Source organism: Eriocheir sinensis, chromosome 12 (assembly GCF_024679095.1).
Source record: "Eriocheir sinensis breed Jianghai 21 chromosome 12, ASM2467909v1, whole genome shotgun sequence".
Taxonomy (NCBI): Eukaryota; Metazoa; Arthropoda; class Malacostraca; order Decapoda; family Varunidae; genus Eriocheir; species Eriocheir sinensis.
The window spans coordinates 23,746,701-23,770,458 of NC_066520.1; the positions used below are offsets into that span (position 1 = coordinate 23,746,701).

Consider the following 23,758-nt stretch of genomic DNA (forward strand, 5'->3'; position numbering starts at 1 on the left):
TTTGTGTTCTTGTTACTGCGTGCTGAGGTAGGTATAGGACACTCTTGATTGGCTGTCTCTTGATCTTTTTACAGTCTAGAATGATAGATCAGAGAATGGGCGAAAACTTGAGACTTCAGCCCCTGTGTTCTTGAAGTTGTTGCTCTCTTCATGTGATGGGGTAGGCGAACTCTCTATTTCCAAAGGCAGAGAAGGAGGTCAAGCAGGTTCCAATGAGTGCTTCTTTAGATTCAAGGCACAGGAGAACGATCAAACTACCACCAGGGTCGTAAAAGTACCTCTTGAAATGCCCAAAACTCCTACGAAAGCCTTGTCAAATATGTGCCTTGGAATTTATTACCCCCCCCCCCCAATCCCACCAACACCTTTGAAGCGAGTATACTATTGCATGCTTGTTGACAGGTGTAGAAACAAATGTATTATAGTGTATGTAGTTGTGTTTAGCAGTAAGTAGTAGGTGGTAAGTGCCAGTCCTGAATGTGTTGAGTGCTGCAAAAAATGTATAATGTCTAAGGAGGTCAGTGTTCTCAGATGCTTCCACCTCTCATGTCCACTATTACCAAAGGCCAAAAAGATTAATAGGGTTTTCATGAGCGTTTTTTCATGTTTGTGGTCGAGAAGAAGGGTCAAACTACCACCAGGGTCATAAAGGTATCTCTGGAAATGCCTGAAACTCCTATGAAAGCCTTGTCAAATGTGTGCTTGGAGAGTGCAATGTTGAAGAATATGTCTATGGGCCAAGAGTTATGCTGAAGGGATATGTGGGTTGAGGTAGTGAGGGGCTGTGTTAAGTCTGGGCAGAGATTATTTTTATAGTTAGAGTTATATTGTGGGGGATATTTTTATAAAAAAATCATACACTCCTCGAGGCTGTTTTGTTTCACCTACCAGCATGCTTGTCTACCCTCTTAAATTCCTTACTAGCGCATGAATTATGGGGTTGGATCTTTAATGTATGTAGCCAGTGGTACTTGACCCTTATGTGCTGTAGTTAAGTATGTTTAGTTAAGTTTATTTTTTCATGTTAACAAAATTAAGTCACAACAACTACAGTAATAACAAGAAAAATATAAGGAGGAGGAAGAGGATATGAATAATTATTTCAAAGTATGGTTTTTCACGTTATCAAATCATCACTTCTCGTATACTACCATTTATCTTCTTCTATAAATCACCTTTTCTTGCTAATGTCCTCTCCTTATATACTAGTACTGTTTCTTTACCTTTTTAGGATAGTGCAAAGTCAATAATCTCATTCATACTTTATTATTTCCTTCCAATTTGTTTCAACCTTATACACACACCACATATAACATTCAACATTTATATACATTCATACACCATTCACTTGTCATCATCATCATCACTATCATCATTCTCACCTCCTACAGCATCACTATCATCATCATCTTCGTCACTATTATCCGCCTCATTGTCACTGTCACTATCCTCTTCTATCTTCAACTCCTCGTCGTCGGACATGGGCACCTCCTCCACAATCTTCCGCTTCTTCTCCACCTGCTTGCCCGAGGTACCAGCGGCCACCCTCTGCTTGACCTCCTCTTCCAGCTCCATCTCCTCCTCGTCCATCAGCTTCTTCCTCTGTGTAATTGAAAATCTCCAGTTAGTACAACAGGATATAGTGGACCCTCCTTCCATTTAGTGCAGTTCTCTTCATGGATTTCCTTATGACATGCCCATGAGCTAACTTCTGGACACTAAATGAGAGTTCCACCAGTCCCCAAAATCTACACTTAGCACAATGGGCATATGTATACAGTAGATCCTCCTTCCATTAGTGCATTTCTCTTTATGGATTTCCTTATGACATGCCCAAGCTAACTTCTGGACACTAATTGAAAGTTCTGCCAGTCCCCAAAATGTACAATGGGGATATATACAGTAGATCCTCCTTTCATTTAGTGTGTTTCTTTTGAAGTATTTCCTTATAATGCACCCTTGAACTGACCCCTACACACACACACACACACACATTAAAAAAATCTAACCAGTTCCCTTGACGTAAAAAAGATAAGTCAATGTTACTCACCTTAAGTCCAGCGGCCGGTGAGCGTATTAGACTCATGCCCTTGCGGACCTCAACGATGTCATGGACGCGTTGGTGCTCCTGGCTCTTGAGGAGGCGGTCCATGACAAACTTGCCCTCGCGCTTGGTCTTGATCTCAGCCACGCGCTTCATGGCCGCCACTGTGGGTGAGGAGGGACGGGGTTAGGCTGGACAATAGCAAAGACTGGACCCAATATCAAAATTAAACCCAAGAATGAAATGTACAGTATCTAAGAATTGTATGGGTGTAATCCTCATGCGAAATATTACTGACTGACATGAGAGACATTTACTGGGTTGGCAATGAAGTTTAGGCATTGAAAAGTTATGTTATGATTCTGTATTGCTATAAACTTCATGCAGAATATTACTTATTAGGCTGAGTACCTTGAACTTACGTATTTCCTGGTTCAGTAATAATGTTTTAGCAATGAAGAATTGTCTGGACCTAAATCACTCATAACTCTTAATATTTCTATACTGATGATTACAGACCGATAGTAAAAGCAAAAGTACTTAGAACATGGCAATCAAAAGAGCGAAAAATCGTGTACCGAACCATCATATGGCGGGTATTAGTTCACCCGCAGCCTTGCCCCTGTTCACCACCACCAGGTATACGATTATTACTAACACTAGGCCCTCCGCCACACTCACTGGTCTTGTGCCACAGCTCCCGGTTGTACTTGTTGGGAACATTGCGGCGCTTCTCAAACTCAAAGGAAGGGTCCACTGTGAGCTCCTTCCCCGCCGCCTTCCGGAACGACTTGGTCCAGCGCACACTCCTGGGGTTGCGCTTCCTCTTGAAACTCTTGTGGCAGCGCGGCCGGCAGAACTTGAAGACCTGCAACGGGATGAAACATTCTAAGTCGGTACTCTGAGACGCTGCCGCCTCTCACACCAGCTATATCCCAAGGCCAAAAAGAAGGTTAATCTGTTTCTCATCAACGGTTCTATAAGTTCAAGGTACAGAAGAAGGGTCAGACTACCACGAGGGTCACAAAACTACCCATGGAAATGATAGAAATTATAGATATACTTAATAATAAATAATAATGTACGGATGTTAAATGAAATGATGTTCAGAACAGACCCCCATTGCCTATAAGCATATACCTATACCTCACCGATAAAAAATATGCCCCCAACATGATCTACAAACCTCTAAATCCACGATATCTACTTAATAGTCTATAATAATGGCAATAATAATAGCACATGGATTCGCCCCAATGCCCCAACCACCCCATGCCTCCCCAGCCATCACCTCAAAGGCTGTCTCCCGCCCCGTTATATGCCCGCCCATGCCTCACCTTGGAGTCATTCCGCACGAACTGTAGGCCGTGGCCGGGGTAGACCTTGCTGGAGCAGAAATAGCACCGCTCGATCCTCATGGCGCCTCCTCCACGCGGCCGTGTTACGGGGCCCCTCTCTTGCTCTTGCTCTTGCTGTACAGGTGACCCGTTGGAGAGTCAGGCCTTCCTGTCACCCCATTCTCATGCAGTTTTTAATGCCTATCGCAAATATTTTCTTTGCGTGTTGTTGGGAAAAAGAACCGAGCAATGTAAGTGGAGTGAAAAGTGTAATAGTGGAAACTAACAAAAGGACACAGAAAAGCAAAGTCAGAGAATGAAAAGAGCAAAAAAACACATCAGTTCAGGGTGAAGTGTATAAGTGTGCACTGTGAAGTAACTAAGTGCATGGTGTGAAGTATAAAAGTTTTGAGAAGGAGGATCTAATAAGCGACACAAATAAAGCAGAAAAGGTCAAAAGGAGAAGAAAAAGAAGAAATCCCAAGGTCACCTGTGAGGATGTGACATCAAGATCAAGCGCCCTCCCAATCTGTGGCTGTGACATCAAGATCAAGCGCCCTCCCTGACTACCACAACAAAACCACGTGCCGCCCTGACAGACCTCGGGATTAGCCACACCCTCACTAACTTACCGATGGAGAGCATACGTCAGGAGGCGCGTCGTTTCACTCACCCTCCTACACACTAAAAACACTGAAGCAGAAGAGGAGGAAGAAGCTGCAGCAGTCGTGTAAGGAAGATAACAATATTTTCAGACGGTTCCGCCGCTCATATCAGCTGTTTCCAAGGGCCAAAAAGGGTATCAGTTGGGCAAAATGGCGCCACTATAAACACTCGCCTGCGCCACCAGTGAAAAAGCCTAACGGTGCAATAGCCCGCGACTTAAAAAAAAAAAAAAAAAAAAAAGTTGTAGCTGGTCAATGTCTCGGCCATTCAACTTTCTCACCCTTATATTTCCCTTTCAGAGGCTCGTCGGGATGTCTGAGGCGTGGCAGCAGCGTTGGGGCGAGCTGGTGTCAGAGCTGCTTAGGGTTCGGGCACCACCAGCCATAGGGAGTGAGGAGGAAGCCGCCCTTGCCACCACCCTGACAGGACTGAGCCAGTGTTGTGCCCGGCCCAGGCTGCTGCAGGACCATAGGGTGGGTGATAATAATCCTCATGTGAAATATTACAGACTGTCATGAGAGAGATATTTACTGGGTTGACACTGAAGAGGAAGGGCACTTGAGGGCATCTTGTGTGACTAGAACTATTGTTTTTTTTTAGTATTTCACTGTTTCATGCGGTATATTTGAAACGTAGGGAGCATAGAGTGTGATGATTATATATATGATCCCCGTACAGGTGGGGCGTGTGGTAGCGCACTTATATATACGATAGCCATAATCTAAGGGTTAAACCGTCCACTGTGACTGTCAGGGATTTGGCCTTCACTAGTAGCCTGGTAACACATAGTCCCAGTGTAGAGATCAAGGTATTTTTTTCCTCATTCTACCGTCTCAAACCTTATATTCCCTTGCAGCAAATTCAGAGCGTGGTCGAGAAATGTGTTACCCACAACATCGTCACACCTCAAAGTGGCCTGGTGCGACAGACAGCCCTCCTCTTGGTCTCCTTACTGCGCTGTCCCCTCGCTACCCACCTACCGAGTGCTACCTTAGTCCGGGTGGTCATCTGGCTCGGAAAGGCCCTGAGGGAGCAAGGAGGGGAAGGGAGCCAGCCTGATAATGTTCACCAGCTGCTGCGTGCCCTGGCTGCCGCCCTGAGGAATACATCAGATCTTGGCGAAGAGGTGAGTTAGGACATGACAAAAGTTCCTGTGTTTGTTACTGTGTTGTGTTGAGATGGGTGATTTATGTGTGTGTGTGTGTGTGTGTGTGTGTGTGTGTGTGTGTGTATTCTCAAAAATGTGTGATTGGGTAAGGAGGTGACTTAAACAGGGATGTGTGTGTGTGTTCGTATCTTCTATAGCTTATTTTCTCCTTTGTTTCATCCTCATTTTCTCTTCTAACTTATTTCTCTCTAAGCTGTTTCTTATTTCTTTGCTCTTGTTTAGTTCTTACCTCTTTGTTATTCCAGGTGTACTTGAATCTGGCTGGGAGTCACGGGTGCCTACCTCACATCCTAGAATCCAACCCTGCATGGCACAACAAAGCACTGGCCATGCAGTGTCTCCACCTACTGACCTATGTTGGGCCGGAGGTGGTCACGGAGGCACGGCAGCGAGGCGAGGAGATCTTCCCTGCGGAGGCGGTGTCTAGCATACAGAGGATAGTGATCATGGTGGTCCAGCGAGACCCTCCCAGCGGTGCCCAGTGCTCGCATCGACTCTACCTGCACCTAGTGGCTTCCTCCCTTAGTGTGCTCTATAACCTGGTGGTGTGTGCTCCCGGGCAGGTCCTTGGGAACATCATCATCACAGCCTGTCGCCCCTTTGCCTTCTATGGCCTGCCCGGGTACTCGCATGGTGACCTTGTGGACCCGTGCCCAACGCCACCACTGGAACTGTCCCTCTCCTCAACCCAAGACAGTGACTCATCTAGCAGGGTAAGAGAAGTAAGGGAGTAAGGGAAGTATAATAGGCTGTAATATACTTGTAATAGGTGGGAGGGGAACAAAAATAATACCTAATGAGTTAAAAACAGGTGCATTGGTGTTAACTTTTGGATTTAAACTTACCTAACTAATCTATCTACCCATATCTCTTACACCCTTAACTAAACTCATTGCATTTCGCCGCAGAACTACACCAATCGCAACCGCCGTAAGAGACTGAGGAGGAAGCGTGCCCAGCCCTCTTGCACCACGGCAGACTGCAGCAGGGGTGTGGCAGCCGTGGCATCTCTGGGGGGTGGCTCAGCCGGAGGTATGGGGTTAGGTTTACGTGGTGCACCCCCTGCAACCGCCCTCGCCAACATCTCCCTCAAGCCAGAGTGGACGAAGGGCCGAGGGAAGACCGAGACCGAGAGCCAGAAGAGGGTGTCCCCACTACCATCAGGTAAGGATCGAAAAAGAAAGTGGATTGGAATTTTGTAGCAGTGACTTGGATTTTTTTGCACGTGTAGAAGTTTGTGTGTGAGAATTTACCCTCAAGTTGCTTCCCATTGCTTTTGTTACCCTGGAGGTGCTTCCTTTTACTCTAAAAAAACAATGGTAATTAGATAATGTGTGTCTCCTTGCAGGTTCTGAAGGGGAGGAGGCTCAGGGCAGCACCAGCAGCCCAGCAGAGCCTCAGGTCAGCGGCTCTGAGACTGACTTCTCTGACTTCGAGGGCGGAGGGGAGAAGGAGTCTGGTCTGATGGCTAGGGTGCGACAGTGCTCCCTGCAAGCCATCAACGCTGTCATTGATGTGAGTATGCAGCATAGTGGTCTTACAGGGGTTGAGATACAAGGATGCATGATGAAGAATGACTGTGGTACCCTAAATATATTAACCTATTTGTAGTATACTGGGACTGAGCCAAGCCTGAGCATGTATTGTGTGCATGTGTGTGTGTGTGTGATGAAAGTACCTTTGCTGCTATTGTAAGAGAATCAAATGACTTCCATGGTTTATGAAAATTGTATATAGAAAGAATTCCACATTAAAACTAAAAAAAAATACTTTCCTGCAGTATGTATAAGATTTAAGCAAGAAATAATAAGTTTTGAAATGGAATATACAGATAGAGAGAATCAAATGACTTTCAGGGTTTATGAGAACTATAGGTAGATGACCATATTAAAGCTAAAATTACCTACAATATATATATACACAATTCATGCCAGATATGACAAATTTTGAAATGGGATATACTGAATGGGTGACTGGCATAGGAATGAATGTTATCCTAAAAAAAATATGGTGTTCAGGGTATGTGGGCAATGATGTGGCATGTATAGTACTGTATGGTAAGATGAAATAGAGCATGATAATAGATTTCTTATTGATTCTTGTCTTAATTAATCTTAATGCAACATATGGATGTAATTCATGTTGTAGGGAGTAAGTTATATAGGTAGTGTCTTTGTAGATGTTTCTTTAAATCATGACCTTCCTTTGTTCTCCCTGTGCAAAATGTAACCCAAGGCATGTGTTTCCCTCCCCTGCTGGCAATAAGGAGTGCAAGGTACTGTTGTGTGAGGGAACGGACTCTAACTTTGTCGAATGCTTCTTAAGTTTTTCATCTATAATTCGACTAATGATAAAATACATGGTGTAAACCCTATGTATAAGGAAGCTATTTACTTTTCATTTATTTATTTACCTATTATTGCTTCTTGAACTAACTTAAGGAGAACGTTTGATTTTCTTAGGTTTTATCTATAATTTGGCTAATGATAAAGTGCATGGTGTAAACCCTCTGTATATTAGGAAGCTATTTACTCATTTATTTACTTACTTATTATTTATTTCCTTCCTAATCGTATTATATCACTTTATTTTGTGAACAGAAAGTTGGCAAGCAGCACAAGTTCAGCTACTGGCCGCCCCTCATGTGCCAGAACCCCTCGCTCATGACCTGTGTGCTGAGGGACCCGTCGCTGTCCGTGCGCATGGCGGCTCTCCAGGTCATCAACACCTTCCTGCTAGACTCCTCCAAGGTGCTCACCCTGGCCGTGGAAAGGTGGGCTGGTGTACAATAATGATTTTTCCTATTTCTATTTAGTAAGTTAACCCTCTTGCACACTGTTAAGTTTCAATTAGTTTTCTGTGCCTGTTTGTGGAATCCCTGCTCTGGTCAGCTCCAGGCAGTTTTCCCGCTCGCCAAAATATTTTGTTTCTTGGTCACTTTTCACCCCCAAAGACTGAACTCATTCTTATCAATGATATAACAGTGACATTGTTTTTAGTTTATGTTTTACATGACATAATAAAATTTAGCACTTGGGCCCTTAGACCTGGAAACAGTGCTCAGAAGGAAAAGACTCCGATGGTTTTGGACATGTAAATAGAGCAGGGGAGGATACAGTGCTGGGAGTTTTGGAGAGATTGGAGAAAGAAGGAAGGAGACCAGTTGGTAGACCTAGGAAAACGTGGAGAAGGTGTATACAGGAAGACTTGTCATTGATGGGATTGGATGAGCATCAGGCAGAAGACAGAGTAGATTACTTATCCTCAAACAGAATAAGAAGGATATTGGAGGGTGTGAAACTTTATCATGTAACATCAATTTTTCTTTTATCATGTTGCAGTGAGGGCAAGACTTCCTACACCACCCTTGGGCACCAGTTGGGGGTGAGCCTGAGGGAACTCCACCGCTGCCTGGCTCTCGCCCTGCTCTCGGAAAAGTACCCGAGTGCCCTGGTGCGCACCCTCAAGACTATCGAGCTTCTGGTGGAGAACGTGAACTACTCCAAGCTCCAGCCGGGCCTTCTGAGCAAGCTGGTGACCCACGTTAAGTACTTCATGCGCTACAAAGGTGAGGGTTCATTAGTTTTCTTCTCGGTGTTGGATTAGGTTAGTTTTCTTCTTTAGGTACTCACTAAGGCTGAAGAGGAGTGTTCTAGAGGAGTTTCTGGGTAGTAGATTATACCAGGAAGCATTATAAGAGACTTGGAATACATGTGTCAAGGGTCTGTTAGTTTCCTTCTCAGTGTTAAATTAGGTTAGTTTTCTTCTTTATGTACTCACTAAGGCTGAAGAGGAGGATCCAAGAGGAGTTTCTGGGTAGTAGACTTTACCAGGAAGCATTATAAGAGACTTGGAATACATGTGTCAAGGGTCTGTTAGTTTCCTTCTGGGTGTTGGATTAGGTTAGTTTAGGTTGATTAGGTTCTTGGTAAGGCTAAAGAGGAGAGTTCAAGAGAAGTTTCATATAGTGTCTGCATTCCTCATTCTCTACTTGATCCATCTCCTATAATGATAATAATAATAATACGAAGAAGAACCACACAACCCACCACTTTTTTCTCCCTGCAGAGGCTGTGGTGCGGGCCAACGCCTTCTCCGTGATGGTCAGCGTGCTCATGATCAAGCCACAGGTGGAGGAGCTGAGAGACCTTCTGCTCCGCTACCAGACCCCCACCCTTGCAGCCCCCCCAGCCGTGCAGCCCCCACCCTCCATGGACGAGGAGGTGCCAGGGGAGGAAGAGGAAGAGGAGGAGGTGGAGGAAGGGGATGCAAACTTGAAGAGTGAAATGGAGAAGATGAATCTGGTATGATCTTGTTTTTTAGTTTGTGTGAGATTACTTGGAGATAAAACGTCCATGGTAAAAGGTTGGCTATGTTAAGGAAAGAGAAGAGAATATAAGAAAACTATAGGAAGGTATATAAAGCTGTTAACTGCATGCCTTAACCCCTCCTATGAATATCCATTTCTTGTAGTACTCTTTGTTTCAACCTCACAGCCACAGTCACACCCTCTCACAGCTTTCCCTACTAATATCTAAGTTAGAAGGAGGAGGAGGATATTAGAAGACTATCGGAATGTATATAAACCTGTTAATTCCATGCCTCAACCTCTCTCAAGACTTAGAACTTATTGTAACACACCTCATTTCAGTACCATGGTCACAATCACTCATTTCTTCCCCCCTTTGCAGCTGAGTGAGGAGGAGGAGGAGGAGGATATAAGAAGACTAGGAATATATATAGAGCTGTAACTACATGTCTCTACCTCTCCTTATTGTAACACTCTTCATTGCAATATCATGGTCACAATCACTCATGTCTTTCCCCTGTTGCAGCTGAGTGAGGGGGAGGAGGAGGGCAAACCGGGTGAAGGGAGGAGCATGGTGTCGTGGCTGGTGGGACGCTGTGTGGACTCCCTCCTTGCCTTTGACCATGAGGCTGTGCGGGGCATTTACATCCAGGTGAGAGGAAGCAGACTCATTTTTCTTTTGTCAGAGCAGTGACTAGTGGGCTTTCTCAGTGCTGTTTTTCGTTCTTTTGCTCTTAACCCGTCTGCTGTGATTGGCATGGATTTGGCCTTCACTGATAGCCTGGTACCGTACACTCCTAGGTCTTTCTCTGCCTCTGTGGTGGATAGTGCAGTGTTTCCCATGTGGTATTGGTGTGCTGAATATCGCCTCCCAAGGTACAGGACTTTACATTTTTCTTCACTGAATTGTAGCAGCCACTTTTGTTCCTCTCCTGTAGCTTGGTGATGTCTTCTTTAGGAAATCCATAGTCAAGGGGTTAGTAAATAAATGCATAAATGCCTCATAAGTTTTCTCGAGTGCCAGAGGTAAGCAGAACCTTGATCAGTGCCTCTCACACTCCCTCACAGGTCCAGTTGCAGTCCCTGAAGGTGCTGAGTGCCTTAGTGAGTGAGCACCTGAGCCTCATCCTGCCCAGCCTGCCTCTGATCCAGCGCGTCATCACTGTGTGTAGTGAGGCTGCCTGGGAGCCATCGCCACCACCACCTCTGCCACCCATGCACCCCAGTCACACCTCTGCCAAGCCTAGCGCCCACCAGCAGAGGAGGCTAGGGGAGATGGGGGATGGCGGGGACACAAACTTCAGCTCCCCAGATCCAGGTAAATCATAATAATTAAAGATAGAGGAATGGTATCACCCAAAAGACTAAAGATACATGAATGGAATGAACTAAAAGAATAAGCATAGATGAATGGAATTGCCTCAAAAGATTAACTGGACTTGAATGGAATTACCCAAGGGATTAAATGTAGGTGAAAATATAAGCTTAGGAATCACCATCTAGGTCTGTAAAGGTTATGGCAGGTCAAGCAAGGTGGTGGTTGTATTTATTTTTTTATTATTACTATTATTATTATTATTATTATTATTTTTTTTTTTTTTACAACAAAGGAGACGGCTCAAGGGCAACTAAAAGAGTGTAAATAAAATAAAAAGCCCACTACTCACTGCTCCCACAACAGACAAAAGTATAGAGAGGTCAATTTTGGGTTGTGTTGGTTGTGTTGTACTGGTTGGTGGTTGTGTTCATGACAGTGTAAATTAGGCATTGGTTGTGTTGGCAGGGGCCGTGGTGGAACACACGTACACCCTGCTGGGCTGCCTGCTGGGGGCTGTGAAGAATGACTTGGAGAAGAAAACAGAGTCCAGCCTCACCCTCACCCAGGCGCAGCAGCTCTGGCTCTGGGCACTACAGGTGGGTATCTTTACTTTACTCTCTCATGCCCACAGCAGAACCTTTTTTCTTTTTTCATCTTACACAGAACCAATGTTGCCAGACTGTCATACTCTGTCTCTTATGTTTGCTGATTTACAACCCCAAAACTGCTTTCATCACCCAAGTAACTGCATTCATATATGGTTATTGTTTAAATGGTTAATTATTGGTGCTTCTTGGCAACAGTTATGGGCCAGAAACCGGTAAATATGTGGCTCTAAGGACGATAATCTAGCAACGGTGCACAAAACACATTTAATAATATTCTCCATAAGTAACAATATCTTCCTTCCTCCGTAGGGTCCCCTGCAAGTCCTCCTCACTCAGGCTGCCTCGGGACACACCACAGATGCTACAGTGAAGACCTCGGCTGGCAAAGGTTGGGCCCCACCACCACACATACCTGGCAACTCCTTTTTTTTATAGTAGAGGAAACAGCTCAGTAGCATCCAACCTTGAGTCCTGAAATTACAATGTGAAAAGACACTCACGGGAACCTGACTAATCCCTTCTGTGGCCTTTGGAAATAGTTGTTGTGAAAATACTGGATATCATTCTTGATTTGCAGGTCTTGCGAGTGAGAGGCGTGAGCAGGCCAACAACTGGAGGGAGAGGGGGGAGGCGGCGAGTGGGTCAGACAGCTCCGAAGGCTTCCTCAAACAGATGGTGGCAGTTGCGACGGTGCTCTCTCACTTCAACCCGGAGGTGTGTGTGTGTGTGTGTGTCTATTTACCTATTTGTAGTATATAGGACCTGAGCTCATGGGTGTAGGTGTATGTATGTGTGTGAATTGGTATACAGTATTTAAGCGAAGACCATGTTATCTAGTCTCCATATCTACTTTTACCTAATTTTACTTCAAGTTTATGGATGTTTATTTAGCTGCTTTACATCTCTAGTCTATTTCAATGTACCTTTAAATTCATAGGTGTCTTTAGTTATAATTATCTCTATTCAGACTGTTCCAACTTTACGTTAAACTCGTATATATATATTTTCTAGCGGATATGACCTCCTTATCCAGACTGTTCCATCTCCACTACTCTGAATTTACTGATGTTTTTAGCTGTTATCATCACATCCTCCCTCACTACCTGCTTGCCTTCTTTTTCTTCTTCTTTGCCTTCTAGTTTAGCATCCCTATTTTCCCATATGGAGTTGCTTTGCCTCTTATACTACTACTACTACTAATCCTCTGCAGGTATTTGACAGCCTGGGTGAGGTGTGGGCAGGCCGTGTCACCTCCACCATCCACTGGCTTGTTGTTCACCCCGAGACAGAGCTGCGACTGGCTGGGGTGCGGGCCATGGCCATCCTGGTGGGCTTCCCCGGGGTGGTGGCCAGTCCGGGAGGCTTGGCTCTGCTGAGGGCCACCGTGGAGGCTACCTGTGACCTCCTGACCCAGAGAGATGCTAATGTCAACAGGGATCGGCTATTAGCTTCGTGGGCGCTATCCAACGTGTCCTCCGTCTTTGAACAGTACAGGTGTGTGTGTGTGTGTTGGTAACCCTTCATGTATATTATTCCAACATTTCTTCAAACTTATGGATACTTTTAGCTGAGAACTCTGTCCAGGCTGTTCCAATTTTACGTCACTTAAAATCCCTGCAGAGACACCTGGGTGGGCAACGAGCATAACACAAGGAGCGAGGTGTTGTCTGAGGCAATGCTGGAGCGGCTGCTGGAGGTGGGGCTGCGGGCGTGTCAGGACAAGGACAAGATTAGGCCGCATGGTGTTCGCTGCATCGGCAACGTGGCCAGCTTCCTGCGGCCCCGACAGGTGGAGCTCCCGACACTTGCTCCGCTGGTGGCGCGAACCGTGAGCACCCTCGTGACCTGTGCCAGCACCGGGAACAACATGAAGACGCGGTGGAATGCTTGCCATGCGCTTGGGAACATTATGGCGAGTGGGAACTTCTCGGTTGCCATCGCCCCTATGAAGGTATGTTATTTTTATTTTATTTATTTATTTTACTTTTTTTCCAGCAAGGGAGACAGCTAGGCACTGCTCCAGAAACAGTAACCAGAATAAGGGAGCAGTCAATCTTTCCGTCTCCCTCTTGTCACTTCTCAATTTCCTTGTGTGTGTGTGTGTGTGTGTGTGTCCTAGCAGTAATTATATGTGCCTTGTTGCTTGAGTCTGATTTATAAGTTCCTGTGTTCCATTCATCCTTTCCTCTCTTTTCTTTTAGTTCGCTTTCATTTTCAGTCAAATTTACGAGTCCCCTGCTCCATTCATCCTCTCCTCTCCTTCCAGTGTGACAGAGATGAGCACTAAGGCCATGAGCATCTTTAGTGTATGCCCAAAACTTCATCTTTTACTTTACTATCCTCTCCCTCTTCGTTCTTTAAACTTGCTTACTTTTCTAGCTAAATTTATGAGTTCCCTGCTCCGTTCATCCTCTCCTCTCCTTCCAGTGTGACAGAGATGAGCACTAAGGCCATGAGCAGCTTTAGTGTATGCCCCAAGCTTCATCTTTTATTTTACTCTCCTCTCCCTCCTCTCTGGCTAAATTTATGAGTCCCCTGCTCCATTCCTCCTCTCCTCTCCCTCCAGTGTGACAGAGATCAGCACTAAGGCCATGATCACCTTTACCATATGCCTCAAACTCTCCCTTTTTCTTCCAGGGCCAGGTTTTCAGCACTCTTGGGTCCCTGGTGGAGAGCTTCAAGAACTACAAAGTGAGGATCCAGGCTTGCAGTGCGCTCTGTAGTGTTGGTGCAAGGGAGGCGTATGGGACCGAGTACTTGAGTGTGTGGCGGGCGCTGCTGCGTGGCCTGGACAATGCACAGAACATAGTGGACTTCCAGGAGATAAGGCACAGGGACGAGCTCATCAACCAGGTACGTCAAAAAACACTATTCCCCTCTTATGTGTATCTGGTCCCTCTGAAGTTGGTGGTTCTAGGTCCACATGAGAATTGGGAAGGAGAGGGGAATCTACCTATATCTCCGACACCCTGCTCCCTTGCGGCAGAAGCGTCTCCATCTCTCTCTGTTCTGGCACTCCCTCTCAGCACACTCAATCCTGCTGCTCCCAACTCTCTTGTGCCAATACTCACCCTATTGGTCCATTTCACAGGTGGTCTTCCCCTCACACCCCCTCCCTCATACACTCCCTTCACGAATTAGTTCTCCCCCATTCTCATCACGTGTCCAAACCATCTCAGCGCACCACACTTCACCCACTCCACACTCCACTCCTTTCGCTGTCACACCCATACCAAACCGCTCATACACACTTTCATTACTTTCTCCATCCCATCCTGACACACCACATGCACCTCTTATTAACTCATTTCCACTGCAGGGGAACCAACTGTCATCTGTATTTGCCCCCTCTGAATTTGGTGTTTTTAGGTTCACATGACAATTTTACAAGGAGAGGGGAACTGAGTGTCATCTATAACCTGTAAATTTGAGTTTATTCACTGCATCTGAAGGAAACTTAGGATATAACTTTATACAAGGAGTCAGTCAATGGTTTGTTTATTTACAGTACAGTTTTATTAGGCAAGCAGTGCATCACCAGCTTGCTTTTTAGTCTACCTGGTCAGCTACCGTCATTTTTTCATTATTAGCATCTCGGCCTCATTCACAGTAACACCATTTTCCTTGCTAACACAGTAGTGGTAATAGTAGTAGTGGTGATAGTGGCCTTTCCTTCTATTTTCCTATGTTGGAGTGGCATCTAATGGGCCTTTTTGTTCCTGCTTTTGCTTCATGCCCTATAAAATAAAAAGTAGTTGTAGTAGTAGTAGTATTAGTAGTGGTAGTGGTAGTAGGAGTAGGTGAAGTAAAGCAGTAACACAATCCTTCCCTGGTCTCTGCTGCCTCCCAGATCTCGCAGGGCATTTGGCAGCTGTGTTCCCTCCTCACCCTCACTGACGCTGGGGTCCTCAGCGAGCTCCTGCATATGCACCAGGACGTGGCCAGCCCCCTCATGCAGAAGGCCTACCTCTCCCTGCCCCCAGAACGCTCAGGCCATGCTCTCCAGGCTCAGCACTGCGTGGAGGAGCTACTGGGGTGTGACGCCCTGACCGAGTCCCAGCAACAGGCTCTTCTGATTCTGGAGAGCCTCACATCCCCTTCTAACACCACTTGATGGGTCTTAATGGTTAGGGTAAATGGGGATGACTGTAACAACTTTAGATTTACCAGCATTTCAGGGCTCACACACCCATGTTTCATAAGGCTCTCCTAGGAGTTGTGGGTGTTTCCATGGGTAGTTTTATAAGCCTGGTGATGGTTTGACAAGGCTCCTGCTGCACCATGGACACCACTTGATGGGTCTTAATGGTTAGGATGAATGGGGAAGACCTTAACAACTTTAGATTTACCAGCATTGCAGGGCTCACACACCCATGTTTGATAAGGCTTTCCTAGGAGTTGTGGGTGTTTCCATGGGTAGTTTCATGAGCCTTGGTGATGGTTCGACAAGGCTTCTGCTGCACCATGGACTTAATGAAAGCCTTAGATTCATGGATGACCCAAGTTCCCATTCTCCATTGACTGATATGGGGGAACAGAAAACGAAAAGGGCATTCTAACCACTGTTCCAGGAGAGAGAAGTCAGTACAATTTCAGAGCTTACACACACACCCATGTTTGATAAGGCTTTCCTAGGAGTTGTGGGTATTTCCATGGATAGTTTTACAAGCCTAGTGATGGTTTGACAAGGCTCCTGCTGCACCATGGATTTAATGAGAGCCTTTCGATTCTTGGATGACCCAGGTCCCTATCCTCCAACAGCTCAGGGTTTGCTGTGTGTGATAGATAATGGGGAACAGGAAATGAAAAAGGGCGTTCTAACCACCGTTCCAGGAGAGAAAAGTCAGTACAAGGGACCACAAGGGGGGTACAAACAACACTTATACGCGCTCAAACAGCATGACCAGCTCCGTGTGATTGGTGTGGGGGAACATGTCGATGGGCACGGCATACTTGGGCAAGAACGGCACCGTCCTCTTGCCTGTTGTAGCCTTGTGAGGGGTGCCAAGGTGGACAAAGTTCTTCATGGCATCACCGTCGGGCTTGCAGCTCACGTAGATCAGCTTCTGGATGGCCTCACACCGGCGGAGGGAGCGAATCACGTCTCGGTCTGCCAGGGGGGACGTGTGAGTCAGAAATTGCTCATTATACATACATGTCTCTAATGCCTTTTCTCCTATTAACATTTGTATAAACTTCTAATAAATATACATAAAACGTGAAAACATCTCTTACTTTACCCACTTAAAACACTAAATATGCTTGGGAAATGAACTTAGTGGAGTGAACGTATGTGATTTTAAGTTATTTCATGTTAGGTTATTTATGATTTGGCTGGTAAACAGAAAAATCTGATATTATAACAGCATTTTCTGATAATACATGCTTGGGAAATTAACTTAGTGGAGTAAATGTAAGTGATTTTAAATTAGTTCATGTTAGGTTATTTATGATTTGGCTGGTAAACAGAAAAATCGGATATCATAACAGCATTTTCTGATAATAATTGCTTGGGAAAAGGACCTAGTGGAGTGAATGTATGTGATTTCAAAGTAGTTCATGTTAGCCTATTGAGAATCTGGTTGGTACGATGCTGCCACTATAAAAAAATACGTCTGCTTCATTCTGGAACTGTTGCCAACCAACCAACCATTAGAAAGCCTACCAGCACCACCATAGGCAGAACAACCCACCTCTCCACCAAAAAAAACATTTCTCGATAATAATGAAGTAAAAATAAAAAAGAATAAGTAATGAGAATAAGACAGCCAAGAGAGGAGGCAGAGTACTCACGTAAGCCCTGTCTGGCGGGGTTGACGACAGCGACCACGTCCGCACACTGGTTTAACTCCTTGGTCAGCCGCGGCAGCACCTGGGAATGAGGACCGGGGTGAGGCTGACCACACATATACTAAAGAAGAAGATTCACTATGGTATTTGATTCACCCTAGTCTGATCTTTCTCTGACCATTGGCAGATGATTACCCACATGCTGCCCTCATCTTCAATCAACCCTAACACAAATGACTTTGTTCAAATGGAGCACTTGGGGGCAGCATGGGCTAAGCAAGTCATACATCACAGCAGACACTATAAAGAAAATTCACATGAGGTCGTCCAAGAGAACCCTCAAGTGGACCTACCGGAGATATATGCAACACTTAAAATAAATAAAAAAATAAATCTATCTAGGAACACCAGGGTCAAGATGGCTCATACCTCCTCAGCCTTCCCAGCCATGAAGACACTGTTCTCGATGTTGTTCCGCTGGGCGTTCTTCCGAGCATCTTCCACGGCCCCAGTGACGACATCGATGCCAATGGTGCCTCGGACAGCGGGTGCCATAGCCAGGCTGATCGTACCTGAGGACACGGACATCATTGCACACACACACACACACACTTCTTTCTATCTGTCTATAATGGGAGCACAACACAGGTAACTTAATATACGACACACACATAACCTTCAGAGGCCAAGAGAGGGGCTGCCACTGCCTGACTGACCTGTGCCGCAGCAAACGTCAAGCAGGGTGGTGATGGGGGACACTTCCGCAACTTCCTTGATGGTGTTGTAGAGAACCTCAGCCCCTCTGGTATTGATCTGAAAATAGCGTAAATTTTTCCATCGTAATTTTCCGCTAACACGAGTACAAATTGGGGAGTGTACCCTAGACTCATCATCTCATCACCATCATTGTATAGTGTTCAAAATCCCACTTCTCTCATCATCCAAGATCTCTACATGTCACAAAACGCAGAAATTGGTCTACACTCGGAGTTTTCCAGCGCCGGGGATTGAACCCTCAGCCAGCAAGATTGGAAGCCACTCCTTAACCAGTCAGCCAAACAGGTTCTGACCCCATTCACTGATAGAGGCTAGGAGGCTTTCTGCATTCTGTTCATACCTCAAACTTGGAAGGAAGAAGTGAAGAGCAGGGAAAAGGGGTGGAGAGAATTTGAGAGGAAAGAGGGAAAGAAAAGAAGGAAATGAGGAGGGAAGAAGGAAGGAAAGGAAAGGAAGGAAGGAAGAGAGAAAATCTACATAGTGAGGTCCCGGCCAATGTCATTCTCGGCCTCCCTTGACGCACCTGGAAGAATGAGTCAGGCGATATCTGGAAGGTGAGGTCCAGGCAGGTCTCGGTGATGTACTCCTTGCCGGCTATGAGTCTGTACGGCGCCTGTTCCCGAGTGCATCGCGTGTGTGGGCTGAGGAAGGACGATTTTCATAAGGATATGTTGACTAACGAGGGAGACACTTTCACTTCTAACGTCAACTATTTCTGAAGGTCAAAGAGGGGATCAATCGGGTTAGAATAAGTGTTTCTTTAGGTTCGTGGTACAGAGGAAGGGTCAAACTACCACCAGGGTCATAAAACTACTCCTGGAAATGCCCCAAACTCATATGAAAGCCTTGTCATATAGGTGTCATGGTACTGAGGAAGGGTCAAACTATCACCAGGGTCATAAAACTACTCCTGGAAATGCCCATAACTCAAATGAAAGCTACCACCAGGGTCATAAAACTACTCCTGGAAATGCCCATAACTCAAATGAAAGCCTTGTCAGATGTGGGTTTCTTTAGGTTCATAGTACAGAAGAAGGATCAAACTACCACCAGGGTCATAAAGCTACTCCTGGAAATGCCCAAAACTCTCATGTCAGATATGTGTCCTTGGCCGATGAAATGTTTTAAAATATAACCCTAAATCTCTCCCTGAAGGACAACCCTCTGCATATATAATTTCCATTCCTTATACGTACAGGCAAGCCATTGCACTTAACCTAGACAAAAGTTACCATGCTTGCAAGTAGAGGGAGTCCAGTTCGCACTCTGCCCCTTCCCCTTCAAAAAAGTAGGTCCTCAACTCTTCCATGACCTCCTGTATTCCTTCCTCGGTCAGGTTATGCGGATGGATGATAACAGCCGCCATCCTCTCCCCGGCGGTGGTGGAGCGCACGACCATGCTCCTCCACAGGCCGCCGCGCTGGAAGTTGTGGCAGGCCTCATGGGGGGACTGGCGGATGAAGGACTGGAAGCTCTGGAAAAGGACTGGCGGATGATTTTCAAGCAAGCAGAAAGGAAGGAAGGGAGAGTAAGTTCAGATAAATAAAAAAGGTCAGAGAGAAATAATGGCAAGTTCTGGAAGCTCTGGAGAAGGGACTGACGGATGATTTTTAAGCCACTTGGTGAGTAACAAAGGGCGAGTAAGTTCAGTAAATTAAAATAAACATTAGAGAGAAATAATGGCAAATTTTGGAAGCTCTGAAGAAGGGATTGATGGATGATTATCAAACACATGGTAGGGAAGAAAGGGCGAGCAAGTTCACATGAAAAAAAAAGCAAGGGACACCTGTATTCCAACCAAGAACATAACCTAACCAAAAACCGCGTGCCGCCTATCATACCCACCTCGGCGACCAACTTGTGTGACTCCTTAACATTGGTGAGACGACTTGGGGGAACGCACACCAGGTTGGACTCCCTCGGCCGCCCGATGAAGAACCCGACAGTCTTGGGGTTGCCATCCACACCCGAGTACACTCCAAACTCATCCTTGTTACGGTACGCCACCAACTCCGGCTGTGTGGGGGCGATATGTTAGTGTTCGGAGGGGTTTTTATACGACAGCTCAACCCTCCTGAGTGTTTTCTCCATGACATGAGTATAAATAGTATAATAAAAATAGCTTGTAATATTACGTTTGCTTATGTCCAAACTTACTGAGTGTCTGATGGGTTCCAGGACGCACGGCAGCTTATTGGCGGTCCTCTCTAGTGGTGCCCGTACCTTGTTCAGCTCCTGGCCCAGCTGCTGCAGGACAGACCGACAGTAACGCTCCTTGATCTTCAGCTGCTTCACGTATGGAACCTGGGAGGGCATCAGAGTTACATATAAGGTAACGATTTTCACATTTTTTTCTTCTTTCAAAGATATGTATAATAATTCGTCCGTTGCAACTGGCATGGATTTGACCTTCACTGGTAGCCTGGTAACATGTACTCCCAGGTCTTTCTCTGCCTCTGTGGTGGATAGTGGAGTGTTTCCCATGTGGTGCTGGTGTGCTGGATTTCCCCTCCCAAGGTGCAGGGCTTTACATTTTTCTTCACTGAATTATAGCAAGCCCTTTTTGTACCATTCTTGTAGCTTGGTGATGTCTTCTTGTAGGAAATCCAGTCAAGGGGTTAAATATGTATATAGACTGTGTATTCATTACCTCACAGAGTGGAGTGACGGTCTCGGCAAGGCGCTGGAACTGATTCTCCTCTGTGACGGGCTGTGGCGGCTCCTTCTTCTTGGGCTGAGGAAAAAATATAACGTAATCAATCAAAAAGGTGAGAAGAGTCTGATACTGGACTAAGCACTATTGTTATTGGTAGAAGGAAGCTCTGGAAAAGTACTGACGGATGATTTTTAAGCCACTTGGTGAGTAACAAAGGGTGAGTAAGTTCAGATAAATAAAAAAATGTTAAGAAAAAAATAATGGCAAATTCTGGAAGCAGTAGTAGTAATAGTAGTAGCATTAAGTGAAAAAATAACTGATACAGACCTAAACAGTCTTTTCAATGAGCAGATCTGAATGTGAAAACAAAAAAAAAGAGATCATGACAGCAAAGTAAGGACAAAAAGGGAGTGAACTAAAATATAATGTGATAAGTAAAGCAATACTGTAAATAAAATAAATGGAGAAAGAGTTGATCTACCTTTCCTTTTTTCTCTTTCTCCGGTTCGTCCTTCAGTGCCGAGATTCTGGTGGGGCGCCTTTTCTTGGGAGTCTCCGGAACCTCGTCTTTCACCAACTGCTCTTGCGCTATCGCCTGCAACTCCTTCTCCGATAGCGGCAATGCAACTCTCGCCGAAGCCTCTCCCTGGGGCCCAACGGTGACTCTCCTCGGTAAGCGGCTGCCACACACACACACACACACACACACACAGGGAAAGAAAGTACACATATGAGTTATAGAAATGTAATCAAGAAAAATATGTAAACTAATGATTTTTTTAAAACTTTTGTTCCTCATTTAGGTTTCCAAGATGAAGCAATACAGAGAGATACATATTAAAAGAAAAAGAAGAGGAAGAAGGAGAAGAAGAAGGAGGAGAGGAGGAAGAAGATGAAGAAGGGAGAATTAAGAGGAGGAGGAGGAGGAGGACCTACAAAGCCACAGTAAACAATACAAGGCAAAAGAAAAAGAAGATGAAGAAGGGAGAATAAAGAGGAGGAGGAGGAGGAGGAGAAGGAGGAGGAGGAGGGCCTACAAAGCCATACAAAGCAAAACAAGGCAAAAGAAGAAGAAAAAGAAGACTCACCAAGCTACATGAGTCCTAAGATACCGCACAAACATCAGAGAGGAGAGCGACCAAGATGTGGATGCTGCCATGATGCTCCTATTGATCATCTCAAGCCTCACTCGATCATCTCCTGCTCTTCTCTTCTCTGCTCCTGCAAAAAACACAGGCAAGGGAGTTATCTTTAATTATTATTTTTACATTTTTTAATCTTTACTTTCCCCTCCTTCTTCTCTTCTCCTCCTCCTCCTACCCTTCCATATCCCGTCTCCTACTTCATCAACTCCTCTTCTTCCTTCTTCTCTTCCTCCTCTTCCTATCTCGTCTCCTACTTCATCAACTCCTCCTCTTCCTATCTCATCTACTTCATCAATTCCTCCTCTTCCTTCTCTTTCTTTCTGCTCTGATCAGTCTGCCTTATATCGAGTAGAGACTCCTACCTGTCCTTCCTACTTTCTCTTCTTCTTTATCTTTCTTCTTCTTGTACAATGTTTATGTTTTGCCTCGTCTTCTTCTTGGGTTTTTTTTATGGGGCTAGTTAGGCAATGGGACCACAGTTTTGTTTTGCCTCTATAACACAGGAGCGAAGGAGCGGCACAAGATGTAAACAAACTCACGTGTCTTGGTCCCGGTCTTGCCTGACTGGCGGACCGCTCGCTGCTTGGCCGCCCCGACTTGTATATAGATGCACCTGGGTTCGGTTCGCTGTAGTGGTTATGTTATATCAATGTTTGATTTTAAAACTATATATAAGAAGTACTCTGATATTGTCTTAACATTTATATAACTAACAGCCCTTTCTCTCTCTCTCTCTCTCTCTCTCTCTCTCTCTCTCTCTCTCTATATATAAATATCAATCAATCAATCAATCTCTCTCTCTCTCTCTCTCTCTCTCTCTCTCTCTCTCTCAGGAAACACATCAAAAACCTTGGCGTTTACATGGACTCCCACTTGACATTTAACATACATATTAACGAAACCCACAAGAAAGTCATTGGTACTCTAATGTTCATAAACAGAATTAAAGATAAATTTGACAATGTAACACGTAAAATAGCTATTGAATCACTTGCTCTAAGTATCATTAATTATTGCCTACCAGTTTACGGCACTACAAATAGCACACTAATTAAGCGAGTACAAAAACTACAGAACTTTGCAGCAAAGATATGTATTGGGGGAGCGAGGAGGCGGGACCACGCCACCCCCTTCATAACACAATTGCACTGGCTTAAAATGAACAAGAAGATAATTTTTGATGTTGCTGTAACTGTATATAAGATAAATGTAAACTGTATCCAGAGTGGTTCTCTCTCTCTCTCTCTCTCTCTCTCTCTCTCTCTCTCTCTCTCTCTCTCTCTCTCTCTCTCTCTCTCTCTCTCTCTCTCTCTCTCTCTCTCTCTCTGATTAAGGAAAACCTAATAAGAAAAACCTAAAACACAAACCCTGGAATCTGACGAGTTCTCTAAAATAAATGTACCAAAATGCTTTTAATAGCCTGAACATTTTAAGACGTCCAGGACATTTATAATTGTAATGAGCTTGTTCGGATCAGCGGTCTCGTGATTGGGACATGATAACTTACACACACACACACACACACACACACACACACACACACACACACACACACACACACACACGGCCGTTTAACTAGCTCGTATAATATTGTGAAATGTGTGCTGTCATCCGTCGTCCCGTATCGTGAGACATCCCATATCCTTATTTTATCATCGCGGAACCCCCCAAAAAACTACTATCATAAAGTGACTAATTAAGTGAAGCATTTAAGTGTGAAAAAAAATACTAATGAGGACTTAATTAAATAGCGATGCAAGGCTTGTTATTAGGTCACAAGAAGAAGAGGAAGAGTGACGGGTGATATCCTCGTTACACACACACACACACGCACACACACACACACACACGTCATCATTTGCTTTCATAATAAAATAAGTGAACTTGGCTGGAACAGATTCCGACAAGCAGACGACAAAAGACACGGTACCTTGTCGAAA

General features: G+C 45.1%; 3 protein-coding genes across 3 annotated transcripts; 1 reads left to right on the forward strand and 2 right to left on the reverse strand.

Annotated features, from left to right (window-relative positions):
* Nucleotides 1–1,250: 1,250 nt before the first annotated feature.
* LOC126997677 (probable ribosome biogenesis protein RLP24) lies at nucleotides 1,251–3,510 on the reverse strand. Its single transcript, XM_050858905.1, has 4 exons — nucleotides 3,382–3,510; nucleotides 2,726–2,912; nucleotides 2,051–2,208; nucleotides 1,251–1,602 (listed from the first exon to the last, which is right to left on the reverse strand). Exons 1-4 carry the CDS (start codon nucleotides 3,460–3,462, stop codon nucleotides 1,345–1,347), a joined length of 684 nt encoding a protein of 227 aa, XP_050714862.1. The 5' UTR covers nucleotides 3,463–3,510; the 3' UTR covers nucleotides 1,251–1,344.
* A 402-nt stretch (nucleotides 3,511–3,912) lies between these two features.
* LOC126997679 (HEAT repeat-containing protein 6-like) lies at nucleotides 3,913–15,652 on the forward strand. Its single transcript, XM_050858906.1, has 18 exons — nucleotides 3,913–4,111; nucleotides 4,347–4,520; nucleotides 4,904–5,173; nucleotides 5,461–5,928; nucleotides 6,124–6,379; nucleotides 6,564–6,730; nucleotides 7,816–7,988; nucleotides 8,557–8,783; nucleotides 9,284–9,519; nucleotides 10,051–10,176; nucleotides 10,593–10,842; nucleotides 11,308–11,438; nucleotides 11,760–11,838; nucleotides 12,028–12,164; nucleotides 12,661–12,944; nucleotides 13,071–13,401; nucleotides 14,088–14,303; nucleotides 15,301–15,652. The coding sequence occupies exons 2-18, from the start codon at nucleotides 4,359–4,361 to the stop codon at nucleotides 15,562–15,564; spliced, it is 3,777 nt and encodes a 1,258-aa protein (XP_050714863.1). The 5' UTR covers nucleotides 3,913–4,111; nucleotides 4,347–4,358; the 3' UTR covers nucleotides 15,565–15,652.
* A 230-nt stretch (nucleotides 15,653–15,882) lies between these two features.
* On the reverse strand, nucleotides 15,883–22,440 carry LOC126997680 (tRNA (uracil-5-)-methyltransferase homolog B-like). The gene is made up of 12 exons (XM_050858907.1): nucleotides 22,358–22,440; nucleotides 21,762–21,894; nucleotides 21,155–21,353; nucleotides 20,668–20,751; nucleotides 20,175–20,321; nucleotides 19,863–20,033; nucleotides 19,250–19,491; nucleotides 18,541–18,658; nucleotides 17,957–18,053; nucleotides 17,670–17,812; nucleotides 17,244–17,322; nucleotides 15,883–16,560 (listed from the first exon to the last, which is right to left on the reverse strand). The coding sequence occupies exons 2-12, from the start codon at nucleotides 21,848–21,850 to the stop codon at nucleotides 16,331–16,333; spliced, it is 1,599 nt and encodes a 532-aa protein (XP_050714864.1). The 5' UTR covers nucleotides 21,851–21,894; nucleotides 22,358–22,440; the 3' UTR covers nucleotides 15,883–16,330.
* Between the last annotated feature and the right edge of the window lie 1,318 nt (nucleotides 22,441–23,758).